At 47.6% G+C, this 17,155-nt stretch overlaps 1 protein-coding gene across 3 annotated transcripts; it reads left to right on the top strand.

The window, feature by feature from the left end:
- Positions 1–237: 237 nt before the first annotated feature.
- Positions 238–16,907, top strand: CTNS (cystinosin, lysosomal cystine transporter). Of its 3 annotated transcripts, XM_036223745.1 has the most exons (13): positions 238–405; positions 684–854; positions 1,337–1,416; positions 5,827–5,905; positions 7,092–7,176; positions 8,429–8,532; positions 8,637–8,768; positions 11,718–11,817; positions 11,907–12,026; positions 13,138–13,308; positions 15,155–15,272; positions 15,505–15,619; positions 15,981–16,907. In XM_036223745.1, exons 3-13 carry the CDS (start codon positions 1,356–1,358, stop codon positions 16,096–16,098), a joined length of 1,203 nt encoding a protein of 400 aa, XP_036079638.1. In that variant the 5' UTR covers positions 238–405; positions 684–854; positions 1,337–1,355; the 3' UTR covers positions 16,099–16,907. The 3 variants fall into 3 exon arrangements, with proteins under 3 accessions (XP_036079638.1, XP_036079637.1, XP_015994339.2); XM_016138853.2 differs by having other exon boundaries at positions 244–405; positions 15,505–16,907; XM_036223744.1 differs by lacking the exon at positions 15,981–16,907 and having other exon boundaries at positions 239–405; positions 15,155–15,622.
- Positions 16,908–17,155: the final 248 nt, after the last annotated feature.

Genomic DNA, 17,155 nt, shown 5'->3' with positions numbered 1-17,155 from the left:
CCCGTGGGAATGGAGATTCCAGGACTGTGGCGGCGAGTACATCAGGATAGCGCCTGCCTCACTCTCCAAAGTGATGCAGGGTTCGCCGACAGGCGCTCGGGCCTATGAGAGTCTGTGCCCCTAAAAATGGCTTGCTTAATACTCCCTCGCGCCCGAGCTTCCATCCCTGCCAAGGTGCCTGCGCCCCTCCGCTCCTCCTCTACCCTGCACTACTATCGGGCTAAGTCTCGTGAAAACTACAGTTCCCACAGTGCATCGCTCCGAGATATCAGCAAATCAGGTGACTCGGGTCAGATGGCTTCGGGTCTGCCCTCACACAGTCAAGTCGGCAGGGGAAAACGAGTACAGTCCGAAGCATCTCTTACAGCTAGTGTGGTCGGTCTCCAGAGCCTCAGAAGTTCTCAGGTAAGAGCCGATGCGGCCCCAACAGCTTTCTGCCATTCCCTAGGTGGACCCCCGAGGCCCAGAGACTGGTACAGCGAGTTGGTTGGGCGCCTGCTGCAAATCTAGACCCCCTCAGACCTGCCAGGGTTCCACCAGTCTCGGCCTTGCGATACTGGACATTCTCCAGGTTCGAGGGCCCAGATGGTGGTGAGCGGAGGCCGGGTTCATCGGGCTGCTGAGGTGGTATGGGTGACACTACCCCAGTGCAAGTCCGAACCCCTTCTCCACCTTCTGCTTAGTTGCCGCCTGAATCTGAGTCGTGGAGTTTGCAGATTGCTTTGGAGAGGGGAGACGGTTAAAGCACCATTCCAGGAACTCCCGTTGGCTTACTGAACTCGAAGGCTGGGGTCCCAGGGTGTGGACAGGACGAGACCCCGCCTCGCTCTCCGGGACTTTCTGGCTGAAGAAAGGTAGGACAACTGGGTCCTTTCGTTTTCAATGAAAATAACAACCGTTAGGCTTTTATCCCAGAACAGGGAATGAAATTAATTTCCTTAAGGTTTATAGGTTCACAGAGTCAAAAATCTGACCACAGTTTTAATAACTAGGGGGAAAGGGGACCCTCAGCTAATAAAACTACATTCTTTCTGTTAACTAGGTTACAAGAAGCAGTTAAAGAGAGAAAAATTAAGTGTTGCCCACTTCCTCAGAGAGGGATCTTACACAACCCACTTAGTCTCTGTGAGCTCTTTTCTCTACATATCAAAGAAAGATAAGTCCTCCCTTGGGTCCTTTTCTCCAAGTTGGTGATGCAAAGCTCATGAGGTCACAAGTGTGAAGTGAAAGTCCTTTATGAACTGCCTATGTCATGGTTCCAGGTGGCATATTATCCACTTGCTGCTGAGCTGATCCAGCTTTAACCCAAACTTTTGCTATTTGTTTTTCTTCCTAGTTCTTTGAAATCAAGAAACATGATAAGGAGTTGGCTGATTATTTTTATGCTTTTTTCCGTGAAGCTCATAGAAAAATGTGGTAAGTTTAGAAATGGGTAATCAACTTTGTAAAGAGGGCAATGGTGCTATAGCATAAGTAGCCTGACCTGTTTGTAGCCAGGGGTTTAGGACTGTCCAGACTGTATGTACTTGCCTGCTCCTTGGTCAGGCAGCCACTGGGTGGTGGAGCAGACCTAGGTCTTGGGTCCTGGAGTTTTACAAGGAGCCAGATGGTTCCCTAAATAATTGGCCTTCTGCCTTGGGGTCTCTCTACCTTGTGTGTATTACCAAAATCAAACTGTGGGATTCCAAAATTCTGAGATAATATCTGTAAATGGCTTATGTTTCCATGGACCTGACAAAGGAAGTTATAGGTCCTAGGAGATGCTGCAGAAGCAAGTGATGTTGGCCACATTGTTGTGCCTGGGTCTTCCGGGCCATAGACACCTAAAGAGTCTGCCCAGCATCCCCTTGTAAGATAAGAAAATCTTTTCCTTCGAGAGGGACTGAGGAATAGGGCTTGGCCTCACAGAATACTGGCTGGTTGTCAAAAAAAAAAAAAAAAAAGAGTCAGGGTTTGTACATCTTGGAGGGTTTGACTTTCAGAGCACGGCCCTCAAAAGACCTGCTTCATTCTATCAATTCTCCCACTACCCAAAACATGGCTAAAATTCTTCCACAAAAGCAATTTGTGTTGACCACTCTTAGGACCCAGGCACATTATTTTGATTATTGGCTTGGCTATTGTCAAAAATCAGATACATCTTAAAATCCCGACTAAATGTTTCAAATGAACTGTGTAGAAACAATACAAATCCTGTGGAAGCTTCCCAAAAGCCAGGCACAGTGCCTACACCATTGCAGTTTTCTGGCCTCTTCAGTCTCTGAGAAAATAGTCATCTGATCACCTCTTCCAGGTCTGTTAAATAAGCAGTCATGTTATTTTGTAGTTACACCGTGTGGATAAGCAATTTCCAAAAAAGGAAAAGTCAGACCAGGAGGACTAGTATTTCTCAGTACAAATGCCAGAGCCCCACTCCAGACCTGCTCGGTCATATTCTTTGGGATGAAGGAGGTGTATGTACACGTTCATTGGCAGGCTTTAAATAAAGCTTCATTGGTAATGCTAGTGCATTACTCTAGGGAAGAACAAATCTACCTCAGTCATACAGAGGGGAAATTTAGTCCCAGAGAGGGTAGAAGCCTTTCCCAAAGCCACAGAGCTAGAAAGGGGACCGGTTTAGGGTCCCTGCTGCATTTTATTACTTCTCCTTTACCTGAATGTTGTTATAAAGAACAGTGGAAACTACCATAAAATCAAGGAACTGGAATTGGCTTTCTGACCTCATCCTGCCAGGCCTGATGTCCCTTTGCTTTGGAGAGTCATCACTGGGGACCATAGATGAGATGATTGGCCTTCAGAGTATTTTGTCTATGACTCATTTGGGTGGAATCTTGAGGCACTCAGACCTAGTGTCAAGAACCTGGGCTTTAGACCAGACAGGCCTAGGTTTGAATCCTGCCGCCACCTTTTCTGAGCTATGTGGACAAGACACTTTCTCTCAGAATTCTCAGTGTCCTTATATCTGAAATAGGAATTATAATGCCCACTTCTCACTGTTCTAATAATTAGAGAATGGGAGTTAACAGTATAACAGAGTGGCCAGTGTGGGGTGGGGAGCACAGTAAGAGGTGCCAATAAGTATTAATTTAAAAAAAAAAAAAAAACACAGACTGTCCCTAGTGGAAACTTGGGTGTGGAAACTTGTGCCTCAAGGCAAACTTTAAAATGCTTTCCCATGGATGCGGTTCCATAGTGTAGCGGTTAGCATGTCTGCTTTACACACAGAAAGCCCTGAGTTCACGCCTCAGTGGAGCCACAGTCCATGGCCTATGGCCATGCCGTCCTGAACAACCCCAGTGTCTGATCTCGGACACTAAGCAGGGTCAGGCCTGGTTAATACTTGGATGGGAGACCACCTAGGAAGACCAGGTGCCATAGGCATAAATAATAATAATAAATAATAAAAATAGGGTGATTCCACAGAGTAGTTGTTAGCACATCTGCTCTGCACTCAGAAGGTTCTGGGTTCATGCCCCAGGTGGAGCCATAGACCATACCCCAGGTGCGCCGGGGCCCCCATGTGCACCAGGCCCTGCGTACTCACCACAAGCGCGTAGGAGGAGATGCCCCACCTTCAGAGATCCAGTTATTAAGGGAAGACGGCAACATCTGTAGATCAGGGGTGGAAGTGGGGGGAGAATTTTAAAAAATAATGATGATTAATAAATAAATAATAAAATGTGCTTTTCCAAGATATGATGCCAGCTTCCTAACTGCCTCCCATCTTGAGCTAAAAAAATGTCCTGTGTTCTTTACATGAAGACAAGAATAGTCACCAGGCTATATGGAAATTATTTAGCACTCAAGCCATGTGGAGAATCACAAACATCACCACTTTATCTTCACGATGCCTTGCAAGATAGGTAGTACTATTGTCCCGATTTTACAAGTGAGGAAACAGAGGCTCAGAGAGGTTAAGTACAGCTAGAAAGTGACAGACCCAGGATGGGTCTGTTTGACTTCAGAGCCCAGTCTCAGCTGCTGAGCACCACTGTCTTTAGTGACACTAGAAGGGAAGTAAACATTTCTTGATCTGGTTCTTGGAGAGTTTACAGTATCTTAACATGTAAAGACATGGGGGTGGCTCCATAGTGTAGTGGTTAGCACATCTGCTTTACACACAGAAGGTCCTGGGTTTGTGCCCCAGGTGGAGCCATGGACCATACCCCAGGTACACCAGGCCCCCGAGTGCTCTGAGGGTGCCAGGCCCTGGGTGTGCGTCGTGAGCGTGTGGCGGAGAAACACCCCGCCTTCAGAGATCCAGTTCTTAAAAATGGGAGACAGCAACATGCATAGGTCAGGGGTAGAAGCGGGGGAAATTAAAGAGGGGGCAAAATGTAAAGACAGTAGGAGAGCAAAGGCTATGTGGATCTCCGACTCACCCTGACCACAGTCACAGGAGAACCCAGAGGTGTTGGTGGCTGCCTGGCATCACTTTTTAATACCCCTGCTCTGGGCACTGTCTAGTCAGGGTCTTGCTTATCTGGTATGGTCCCCAGCTCTACTTAGAAAGTAACAGCAGGGACCTTAAATCCTACTACCCCAGCTGTGCAAGCCCAGAATGAAGCTGCAAGTCAGAGCAGAAAGTATGAAAAAGAAGAGGCAGAGTTGGCAAAGTTGCCTCCTAGCCCTGAGGCTACATGTAAGGGAGGGGTGGTCCTACTGTGCTCTGAGCAGCTCAGCCTCTGCAAGAGCCAGGGTGATTAAATGCCACTCTGAGGAACCCTGGTTGGGCAGCTGGAGACCTCAGGTCTGAGAGGTCCCAGGTGGCTAAGCCAGGCTCAGGAGTGCAAATTCCAGATTGGCTCACTCCCTTGGAGGAGAAGAGGTTACTCTTAAGGTGCCCAGAGGAAGAGAAACTGCCAAGTAGGAGTATTGAGAAGGGGGGTCAGAAAGAGGAGGCTGAATTAGGAAACTTTTAAATTCCTTTCCAACCTGAGCACCTACAATTTCAGTTTTTCATCTTTTGCCTTTGATGTGTCTGAGGAGAGGTAGACCTGGGCCCTGCCGGAAGCCACTACCCCAGTAAGGACCACCTCTATTAGTTGTGCTCCTGCTTTCCCCTTGGGGGCCATTTTCCAGTCCTCGTCTAGATTCATGATCACAGCTTAGGCCATGCATATCCCTGAAGGCCTTGAAGTAAGGCAGTGAGATGGACAGGTGCTAGGAGCTTGAGTACACCTGGGAGTAGGGGTGGGGGCGGGATGTGTGAGCTGTCCAAAGAATACAAAGGTCAGAGAGGCTGACTCACTCCTGTTCTTTTGCCAAGTTGCTCTGGGGTGATTGCCTCCCAAACCTGCTTCTTCCACCTCAGAGGACTGTTTATCTACCTTGTCCTGAGTTAGCAGGTATTGCCAAGAAGAAATCCCTGAAAGTGAAACAATGTGTCTTGTTCACCAGACTTCCCTCAGTCCCCAGCAGAGTCAGCCTCAGGAAGAGGATCAGTGAACAGGTTGAGGCAGATTAGTTAGAGTGCCCAAAAGGGGTCCTTGAGAAACAGATTAGCTAGGCCCCTGTGTCTCTGAGTACAAGAAGGCTGGACTAGTAGCAGACTCTCAGCCTCTCATATTGGGGAGGAGAAAGCTATAACATCTCCTGCTCAGAACTGTGTCCCCCTGTCTGGCAGCAGGAGGCAAAAGTACATAATAAGGGCTTAGGTTTCCAGTGCTATTACTTAGCCTCTCAGAACCTCTCTGTCTTCACCTAGAAGATAGGGGTTGTCATGAGTCAGAGCTTGTGAGTTCAGATGTCAGGGGCCTTTGTTCCATTGTCTCTTTGTGGACCTAAGCTCTCTGACCTAATGAGTCATGATTTGGGTCCTTCCAGAGTCGATGGTCAGCATCTCTGTTCCTCCCACTGTGAAGCTGGAAAATGGAAGCTCAGCCAACGTCAGCATCACCCTTCAGTAAGTTCCCAGGCCCAGCTCTGTCCTCAGCCCAGCTCGTTCACCTCACAGCTAGGTCAAGGCTGACTCCTGGCACGGTCCGTTCATATTTCAAGTGTGATGCCCTTGCCTCTTCACTTTAAAACAAGACAGAGAAAGAGAGGTGCAAGCCCTGGGCTGCAGACTGAGGTTCCAGAGTCTCTCTCCCCACAACCACTGAATCCTTGTTTCTAGTGGGAGGAGCAGAAAAGGAGCTTCTACCCAGAGACATGAGCCTTTTCCCCAGCTGAGAAGAGTCCTTGAGTGACCAGCAGTTGAAGCCAGACTTGGTAGTGCTCCTTTCCAAGGCTTTAATTATTTGAGGCGGACCTTGAAGGCCAGGGGGTAAGGAGCTGAGCACTTCTGAAGTCACTTCCAAAGCAGAAGTGATTCCATTGGGCGGAGCCCATTCATGCACCACTCATACTTAGCCTTGTCTGAGAGTCTTTCTTGCTGACTTCTGGTTCAGATGTGGGGGTGCTGACCTAGTCCAGACCACCAGAGAGAGCCTGTATCCTTCACTGCTTTGCCCTGATCTTGCCCCCCAGCCACTAGGATTCCCAAAGGTGAAGGTCCAGACCTCTGTCTTTTTCTCTCTACCCTTCTCCCTTTTTCTCACCTCTCCCGAGAAGTCTGTTCTCAAACTAAAGTTTTGGTACCAAGGCTCCCTAACAGACCTGCATTCCACTCCCAGCCCCTGCCACCTCTACACATCAACACTTTGTAAATCTGACACAGCGTCCCCTCACTACCACTCTCTCCACTCTAGAATCTTTGAGTGGCTTTCCACTGCCTTCCAAATTAACTCCAGGCCTCTAAGCCCAGACTTGAGGCTCCCAAAGGCTGCTCCCTGCTCAGACCTGAGTCCTCTCAGAAGCCTTTCTCACCAGAGCAGAAGCCTCTCGGCCTCTAGACACCTTATTTGGTATTCACAGCCAGTTTCTCACCTTCTTATGTTCTCACTCAGCCCTGATGGGAAAACTCGTCTCCTGATTAAAGTAGAAAACTCTTAAGGAGTAGGGAGCCCACCTCTCTGCCCCTCAGGCCAAGCACATAGCACTTCTTCACCCCAATTGCTCGCGAAATGATAGGCCCAATATGAAATTCAGAAGTTTGACTGAGCTCTCACAGTGTCTCTCAGAAGTAATCAGACTCTTGTCATCCACAGGCATCCGTTAAATGAAACCTTGGTGATCACTTTTGAAATCACATTTCGTTCAAAAAATATTACGATCCTTGGGCTCCCCGATGAAGTAAGTAATGAATCTTAACTGATGGGTATTGAACTGCTAGGTAATAAAACACATTTTAATTAAGTGCTTCTGGAGATAGGCCACCTTGTTTTTACACCATGGGCTGCTCCTGTCCCATCATTCTAGAAATCTCCGATTTCGACCTTGTTGGTCTCTTTGAAGATGGGCATTTTATGCCATGTAGATGGATTAGGAAAGTGATGGTAAGAAATTTGAGGCAAAAAATGGTCCTGAAAATGTAGAAGAAATTCTTAAGATGGTTTTCTAAGACCTTGCTTCTCAAAAGGTGTTCATAGACCAGCTTGAAAACTTTTTAGAAATGCAGAATCTCAGGCTCCATCCCAAATCTACTGATTCAAAATCTGTGTATGAGCAAGATCCCTGGATGATTTGGGTCCATATTAAAGTTTGTAAAGCACTGTTCTGAGATTCCATTGGTTGAGTGTTATTTCCAAAAACCAGTGAATGCCAGAGTCTGTCTTGTATCACAGCAATAAATGTTCATAGCCCTTATGCATTTATCTGTGAATATGTACCCTGCTTCTACCTTACCAAGTATTTGAGCTAATTACCCATAGACTAGATTAAAAAAAAAAAAAATCAATAGAGGAGTAGTACTGAGAGTAAATGAAGGTTTAAAAAAATAGACAAGATGAATGCAGGAATGAAACTGATAACCATGAGGCATGTCACCAGGCCCTGTATGGTTGTAGAAATGGGCTGCAAATTGGCTCTGAGCCCCCCAGCAAGCAGACAGTATTGAAGCATGGTCAGATGAAGGGTGTCTACCTAAAAGAACCTTATATAAGAAGGGAGTCTCATTTCATCCCATGGTGAATGTCACATATCATTAAACGGCCATTTCTTAGAACTTCCCCTGCCCCAGGGTATGAGGCCTGCTGCAGGGTAAGAAACACTGTTAGTTCTAACAGTGGGTCCTGGCTCTCTGAGGTCCACAGGTCAAGTGAGCAAAAGAGAGCCATCACATGTTCCCTCAGATATAGGCCAGGGAAGGTCCTGAGGGCAGAACATTTTTCTGCTCAGAAAGTCTAACACACAGGTATATGGGGTGGGGGGGGGGGAGGGTTCCAGTTAGCTGTTGGTCCAGAGTTTTCACCCTTTTGTTAGTAAGCTCCTGGAAGGCAGAGACCTTGTGTGATCTGTCCCTCCATTTCCTAATGCATAGCCTGGAACTAGACACTCAGCTCCCAATAAATACATGGCCCTGGATCAAATTCAGTTTTCCTAACAGGTTGTGGTGCCTCCCAGAGTGACCAATTCTTCTTTTCAAGTGACATCTCAAAATGTGGGACAAATTACTGTTCATCTGCATGGAAATAATTCCAACCAAACAGGGTAAGCTGGGCCTTAAATGATGAGAAGGGAGGCAGTGCTGGGCACATGGGAGTTTCTTTCAGAAGCCCAGCGTCAGCTCTTACTGGTCCCCAAATTCTTTCTAGCCCAAGGATACGCTTTTTGGTGATTCACAGCAACATCATTAGCATCATAAACCAGGTGATTGGCTGGATCTACTTTGCAGCCTGGTCCATCTCATTCTACCCTCAGGTGATCACGAACTGGAGTCGGAAAAGGTAACCTGCTGAGCTGTCTGTGCAGGTTCATTTGGGGCCAGTAGGACGGGTATTCCAGTGAGACTATAGGCAGCATAGGTTCAGACTTTGCCCCTCTGCTTTTCTCTTCCTGCCCTTACCAGAAAGTTGTCATTGTAAAAGCTCTAAGAGCCTGTGGTAGTTCTTGCACTTCCGGGCATTTGGTCTCTTTCCCATTTCAGCTCTTGCCTGTGAAAGCAATAAAACGGGGCTTCTCAGTGAAGTGGAGAATGGGCTGGTTTGGGGTAAGGAAGTCCACCCAAATATGCTCTCTTCTTTGTCCATCCAGCCCTGGAGGAATTAGTGTCAAATCATACCTCAGTGCTAGAGTTGGAGATTAAACCTTCCCACTTTAATTTTGAAAAAAACAGAATGGGAGGTGAGGCCGAGATAGGGGTGCAGGAAGACCCTGAACTCACCTCCTCCCACAGACACACCAAATATACACTTACATGTAGAGTAGTTTCCCCTGAAGAACTGAGGGCTGACCGATATAACAACTTCTGCACAGGAAAGGATAGACAGACCACACAGAGATGGATAGGGAAGATAGAGACACAATAATGAAGGGAATCCTATCCCCAACTGAGACCTGCAGCAGGGAGGGATGTTACTGAGGGGGCTGTGTGTGGACTCGCCCACCCTGGGGCACAGCCAAAACAGTGGTTTAAAGGGCACCTAGCTTATATATGAAGGAAATCTACGTTGCCTTTCCATACCCTAATAACAATGTTTCAGAAAGAGAAATTAAGAAAACGATCCCATTAACAAATGCATCAAATAATTAAAATACCTAGGAATAAATTTAACCAAGGAGGTGAAAGACTTGGATTCTGAAAACTGTAAGACATTGATAAAAGAAACTGATAAAGATACAAATAAATGAAAAGATATACCAAGCTCATGGATTAGAATAATTAATATTGTTAAAATGTTAAATGTTAATGTTAAACTTACTCAAAGCAATCTACAGATTCTGTGCAATCCTTATCAAATTAACAATGGCATTTTTTCACAGAACTAATAATAAAGAGTCCTAAAATCAGTATGGAATCACAAAGACCCCAAATATCCAAAGCAATCTTGAAAAAGAAAAGGTATCATGTTCATTGATTTCAAACTATACTACAAAGCTATAGTAATCAAAACAATATAGTACTGGCACCAAAACAGACACATAGATCGATGGAGTAGAATAGAGAACTCACAAATAAACACACATACAGTCAATCTATGACAAAGGAGGCAAGAATATACAATGGAGAAAAGATAATCTTTTCAATAAATGAATAGCTACATACAAAATAATGAAACTAGACCACCATCTTACACCATTTATAAAAATAAATTTATAATGGATTAAAGACTTGAATGTAAGACCCGAAACCAGAAAACTCCTAACATACACAGTAAGTTCTTTGATATAAGTCTTAGCAATATGTTTTTGGATCAGTCTCTTTAGGCAAGGGCAACAAAAGCAAAAATAAATGTAATTATATCAAACTAAAAAGGGTTTTGCACAATGAAAGAAACCAACAAAACAAAAGGGCAACATACTGAATGGGAAAAGATATTTGCAAATCATATATCCCATAAGGGGTTACTATCCAAAATATACAAAGAACTTATATAACAATATTAAAAAAACAAAAAACAAAAAAAACGCACACAATTAAAAAAATTGGCAAAGAACTTGAACAGACATTTTTCCAAAGAAGACATACAGATGGCCAGCAGGTACATGAAAAGGTGTTCAATGTTACTAATCAGGGAAATGCAGATCAAAACCATGAGATACTACCTCCTTATACCTGTCAGAATGACTATTATCAAAAAGACAAAAATAGTATCAGTGAGGATATGGAGAAAAGGGAACCCTTGTACACCGTTGGTGGGAATTTAAAATGATAAAGCCACTATAGGAAACAGTATGGATGTCCCTCAAATAAATAAAAATAGAACTATATGATCCAGCAGTTTCACTTCTGGGTTTCTATCCAAAGAAGATGAAAACACTAATTTGAAGAGATATGTACCTCTATATTCATTGCAGCATTATTTGCAATAGCCAAGAAAGGAAGCAACTTAAGTGTTCATTGATAGATGATTGTATAAAGAAGATGTGATATATATTACAACAGAATATTATTCAGCCATAAAAAAGAATGAAATCTTGCCATTTGCAACATCATAGATAGACTTAGAAGGTATTATGCTATATGAAATCAGTCAGACAAAAAAATACTGTATGATTTCACTTAAAATGAGGAATCTAAAAACACAAAACAGAAACAATCTCATACAGTAAACAAACTGGTGGTTACCAGAGAGGGTAGGGGTTGCGTGGGTGAAATAGGTGAAGGGGGTTAAATAGTACAAGCTTCTAGTTGTAAAGTCAAGGAGATGCGATGTACAGCATAGAGAATATAGTCAATAACATTGTAATAAATTTGTATGATGACATGGTAAGCAAACTTATCATGAGGATCATTTTGTAATGTATATAAATATCGAGTTATTATGATGTAGGCCTGAAATGAATAGGATATTATATGTCAATTATATATCATACATACACAGAGAGCCTGGTGTTTGGTCTTCCTGCGGCAAGGACGCAAGCTCTCCTGCAGTCATCTTAGCCATGTGGGCCTTTTATGGAGCTGAGCTGGGAGTGAGGGAGAGAGATGCCTCCTTTCTGCAGGAGGCCTCCAGACTTCCCTCTGGGGCTGGAATTTGAGGCAAGAGGAAACTGGTTCCCAAGAAGGTAGGATTGGGTGGCATCGATTGTAGCATGGAAAGGGACCTGAGGACAGGGCTCTGCTTTGGAGAGTCGGGCCCTCCTTCCCGTGTGCTGGGAGCTGTCCTCTCCCATCCCCTCAGTGGCCCAGTCTCACTCCCTGCCTTACTTTTTCTCTCCATCTTCTGCCGCAGTGTTGTTGGTCTGAGCTTCGACTTCGTTACCCTGAATCTGACAGGCTTCGTGGCCTATAGCGTGTTCAACATTGGCCTCTTCTGGGTGCCTCATATTGAGGTATGGCACTTCTCACCCACCACAGCTCAGCGCAAGCTGTTTAGTGGCCTGGCCGCCCTTCACCCCTCAGTTTCTCACCCCCTAAACAGGAGCAGTTTTTCCTCAAATACCCAAATGGAGTGAACCCCGTGGAGATTAATGATGTCTTCTTCAGCCTGCATGCAGTCGCCCTCACCCTGGTTGTCCTGGTGCAGTGTTTCCTGTATGAGGTGAGAGATGAACTTGGTATCTGTCCGCCTTCAGGCTATCAGGCCAACACCCACCACCACCTGCCACCCATACCTGTCATTTTACAGAAGGCACAGAAACCCTCAGAAGGACATGTGTTTGTTCACTCTTAGTAAGCATTTGCTTACTGAAGCCAAGATAATAGGCCAAGCCCCATGCGGGGCACAGGGACCACTCCACGAGCCCAAACCTTCAGGCCCCCCTACGTCTGTGGTAAGGGACATGAAGAGGCAGTGATGACCCAGCAGGCTGAGAGTTGAGGCTAAGGGGAGAGCACAGGCAGCTTGAAGGCCTGACCCAGCCAGGGAGGAAGGGGTGGGAGGGCATCAAGGATATGGTACTTAGTTGTGGTCATGGGATACGTGAAGAGGGCCAGGTGGGGCCCCTCTAGCAGAGGGACAGAACTGTGAAGGCCAAGGTGCAGTGAGAGGAACCACGAGTAGATGGGGGTAGCTGGGGTACAGGGCACCAGTAGAGGAAGCAGGCTCATGAGGGTCCTAAGAGGTCTTGAGGGGTCTGGATTACCAGGCCGAGGAGCCTGGATTCAGTCATGTTGCCAGAGGGTGGTTTGGCACTTCTGCTGGGAAGGGCATCCTTAAGCTGTGCTTCAAGGGATCGCCGACAATGCACATTTTCTTTCACTTCCCTGTGGGTGCAGCACTTCCCTCAGGGAGTTCCCTTCACACAGGCAAGGCCATCCAGGGGCTGATTGGGCTCCACCTTCAACCTTCTGGGTTTCCTTACTCTTTGCTGTGAAGCTTAGACGAAGGAGGCCTACTTCGAGGAAATGTAGGGGTAGAGGACAGATTCCAGAAGTGATCAGGCTCCCTCTGGGTCTTGGAACAAGCCTGGGCTGGGATGAGGTGCCAAGCCTCCAGCGTGTTGGAGGTTCTGTCCCCAACACCCTTCACTCCTGGTGGGCTCTGAGAGGCACCCATGTCTGTACTGTGGAAACAAGAAGCAAATGGACTCTGGAAAGTCTAAGGACCAAACTAGAGACCCTGATAGTGACAAGGATATTGTCGGTGTTGGGTTCTCTGTGCCCCCAGCTCCACCCCACTTGCCTTCCCCTCCTCTCCATCTCATCCTCAGCGAGGCAACCAGCGAGTGTCCTGGCCTGCCATCGGCTTCCTAGTGCTCTCGTGGCTCTTTGCACTCGTCGTCATGATTATGGCCACAGTTGGGGTAACCACGTGGCTGCAGTTTCTCTTCTGCTTCTCCTACATCAAGCTTGCAGTGACACTGGTCAAGTATTTTCCACAGGTACCTTCAAGGCCTTCCTTACTTTTCACATGGCCATTAGGGTGAGGGAGGTGAGATACAGACCCTGGGCCCTGTTCCTATTGGGTAGCTTCTGGGTTGGATGAGGAGACAGGGGTGGAAAGCCATGAGCCCAGCAGAGGCCAGGAGCAGGCAGAAAGCTGGCCATTACCACCGCCTCCCTTTCCCTGGAGCCGAGATTCACATGAGGAAGTCAGTGGAGAATTCTTGGAGCTCACACTCAGCTCTTAAGAAGCAGGGGTAGTGTAGGTCACTCCCATCTCTCCATCCCAGCTTTTCTAATTATTTTAGTTCTGCCCCTCACCCCATCCCCCATTACTGATGAGCAGCAGCAGAATGCTTGGGAAAGATTAACTGGGTAGAGAGAGCCTACCACTGTGACCTTCACCTTCCATCCAGGCATGTCCTTGGAGGTCCCATCTAGGATCTTCCTTGTGGGCCTTCAGTACCCTCCCTCAAGCACTCAGTCCTATTCAGATCTGGGGACTTAGGGTCAAACATGTCTTCCATAGCTGGAATGGCCCAGGACAGGGTCATGTATGAAATAAGTGCCAACTGAAGACTCCAATTATGAATCTAGGGCCTCATTTAACTTACCCCATTTTCAGTGGAGAAGCCCTCTCTTCAGCTTCCCCAGCCCAAGGAACCTTGTGTTCCATGGGCTCAGGAAGGAGAACATTTTGGTCAGAGTCAAGGTCAGTCTCCTGGAGGGCATGGAAACAGAGCCAGACCCTTAAAGATAAGCAAAACTTAATTCTGTGGACACAAGAGAAGGGGGTGTTCCAGGCTCAGGGCAGCCTACTCAAAGGCACAGGTAGAAAAACATGGGAGGTAGCAGTGAGACCTTGCTTGCTGAGAGCAGTGTTGAACCTAAGAAGGTGAGGCCAAATCCCAGGGGGACTTAGGAAGAAGGTTTCCAAGTTGGGGGAGGTCTTGAGGGAATTGCGGCCTCCGTCCGTGAGTGTGGAAAAGCTTGGGGCTGGGAAACATGGCAGGCAGGAGCCCCAGTTGGATACGTTTGGAACTGTCCAGGACTGGAGAGGTGGCAGCAAGAATGGAGAGGATGGGAGAAGACTGGCTGGTGGCCAACTGGGAGAAGGCCACTACAGAAGCCAAGCCCTCCCTCCTGGGTGGTAGGGAGGTCACACCAGACAGAGAAACCGAGAGGGTCCTGGTGTTGCAGGTAGGATGAGGGGCACTGGCAGCAGGAAGGAACAGGGTGTCTCAATGGACCCGCTCACTAGACCTGAGAAGCCTGAGACTGCGGCCTCAGAGCCCAGCCAGGGCTAAGGTGGGAGGTAAGTCCACTCTACAGATGGAAAAACCAAAGCTAGGAGGACTCAAGTAACTCTTGCAAGGTAACAAAGCTATAGTGGTGGAGCTGGGATTCCAAACCAGGCAATCAGACTTACAGCCCATATTCACAAGCACAACATGAAGTCCAGGCTGAGTATGAGGAGAATCTTCATTGCAGTTGAGGAGGAAAATCAAGAGTTGCTAGAAAATGAGGATAGGGCTTTGTCACAGAACACAGAGGGATGAAGATGGAGAAACACAGCCTCCCTCTATTGGAGTTGGGATGCAGAGATGAGAGGAAGAGGGCTGTGTTTGCTGTACATGCAGATGAGACCCCATGACCCACCCAAACTGGTCCTCTGCCAAGGCTTGTCAGAGCCCAAAGGTCACTGTGTTCCTTGGAGCAAAGGTTGGAGCAAATGAGTGGGAAGAATTAGAGCCGCTCTTGTTTGCAGTGGCAGTCACAAGGCACATGAGGCAGCCATCCAGCCCCCTCACTGCCTTCCATCTGTCTGTCTGTCTGTCTGCCCAGGCCTACATGAACTTTTACTACAAAAGCACCGAGGGCTGGAGCATTGGTAATGTGCTTTTGGACTTCACTGGGGGCTGCTTCAGCCTCCTCCAGATGTTCTTCCAGTCCTACAACAATGGTGAGTCAACCAACAGTGGGCTGGAGTCACAAGCTGGGGCCAGGCTACCCCCAAGTCCCAGCCCAGTTTGGGAATCCCAGCAATGCCAGTCTCTAGATTACCTCGGGGCATTTGTAGCTGAAGGGTTTGTGGCTTCCTAGGCAGGTGAGGAACCCCGCCCTGCCCCACAGCCCCACATGCTTTAGGAGCCGCCAACCTAAAATTGGATTCTGTCCTCTCTGGCTGTTAACAGACCAGTGGACGCTGATCTTTGGAGACCCAACCAAGTTTGGACTCGGCATCTTCTCTATCTTCTTCGATATTGTCTTCTTCATCCAGCACTTCTGCTTATACAGGAAGAAACCAGGGTATGAGCAGATGAACTAGTGCCCAGAGCCCTGGTGTAAACAGCCCAGGCCCTGTGCCCACCAGGAAAGCTGGAAAAGCGGTCTGAGTGAAGGGCTGGCTCCATGTGCTGACAGTGGAGAAGCGCTCTCTTCCTCACGGCCAGACGCCTTAACACATGAAACAGCCTGCCTTCATCCAGGACTCTCCAGGGCCAGGGAGAAACCTCCTTCTGGGACAGACACCTGACTCTGCTCTAAGATTAAAAGCCAGACTGCTGGCAGCACCTTCCAGCCTCCCTGAGGTCTTATCCCCTCCGGGGCCTTACTGGCCAGACAGCTGGCCCTCCTGCAACTTGATGCTGCCATCTCTATTTTCTTTAAGGCTTCAGGCAGCACATACAGGTTCTGACAGCCATCTCAAGCAGGATTGGGTGCCAAACTTGAAGCTGAAGGCCTTGCCCCAAGCAACCAGTGTTTCTGGGAGCAGCTTGAAGGACTGACTTTGCATCTGGGAGAGTCAAGGGTGCTTTGCTGCCACTGCCGTGGTTCCCTGAGACTAAGCAACCAGGTGCTGTGGCCAGAGGTGCTGGTGCTGGTGACAGAGGGGCTAGGACTTTGGGGTTAGGCCTTGGGGTCCCTTCTCTGAAGGCCATATTCTCTGAACACTCACCTCCCTGACACTCAGTTTCCACAACTGCAGTTACAGGTGGCCCAGGCCAAGACCTAGTAAAGTAACAGTATTTCTGGGCCTTGACGTGCCCAACAGATTGGTTCTTAACTGGCTTCATGCCCAACACCCTCTAAATCTTCATCACACTAACCCCTTTCGGATTTTTTGGAGGGATGTTTTGGTTTATTTTCCTCTGCCTTCTGCCTACCTCCTTTCCCAGAGTCAGGGCCCCATGTGAGCCCCTCCAATTGCTCCCTGCCCCACACACACACCCCAGTCTGTGCCTTAGAGGTCTGTTAGACCTGCCAAATGGTGAGAGTAGCTCCCCTGGAGGGGAGGACAGGCCCCTTTTTCTTACTTTCCCCCAGTCTCATTACTTGAGACTGATTTTTTTTGGCTGTTCTGGAGTCTCATTTAAGGACTTGAGACCACCTCACACAATCCTCATAGGCCCAAACCTGATCCCAAATCCCCTTCCCTTCTAACCTAAGCAGTTGTCCTTCCTGTGGCAGGAGGGGAAGATCCCAGGATGTGCCTTGTATATGCCATGAGTTTGTCAGTCCATTCTTTTTACTTTGAGATCAATGTAAGGGGTCTATATCCTAAATTAAAACCTGATTATTTCCTTTTGCACACTGAGCATTTGCCAGATGCAGGTGTGCTGACTTCAGAACCAAGTCCACGGGGTTTAGGGAGATGGTCTTACTTCGTGTAAGAAAACGTGAGGTTGTGAAGTTCGCTGATCCCAAGGTAACTGCATGCCAATCCTGCACCTCATCGGGGAACGTTCATGGGTAGTGCAAGATCCTGCCTGCTCATTGCCAGGTAGGTCCCACAGGTACCATGTCTGCATTACCAAGGGCACGCTGCTCAAGCTGTGGTTGTGA

This window comes from Rousettus aegyptiacus, unplaced genomic scaffold, assembly GCF_014176215.1.
Source record: "Rousettus aegyptiacus isolate mRouAeg1 unplaced genomic scaffold, mRouAeg1.p scaffold_m13_p_6, whole genome shotgun sequence".
NCBI classification, from domain to species: domain Eukaryota; kingdom Metazoa; phylum Chordata; class Mammalia; order Chiroptera; family Pteropodidae; genus Rousettus; species Rousettus aegyptiacus.
The sequence above is the reverse complement of the archived record's forward strand: the minus strand, read 5'-3'. Positions and strand labels throughout refer to the sequence as shown.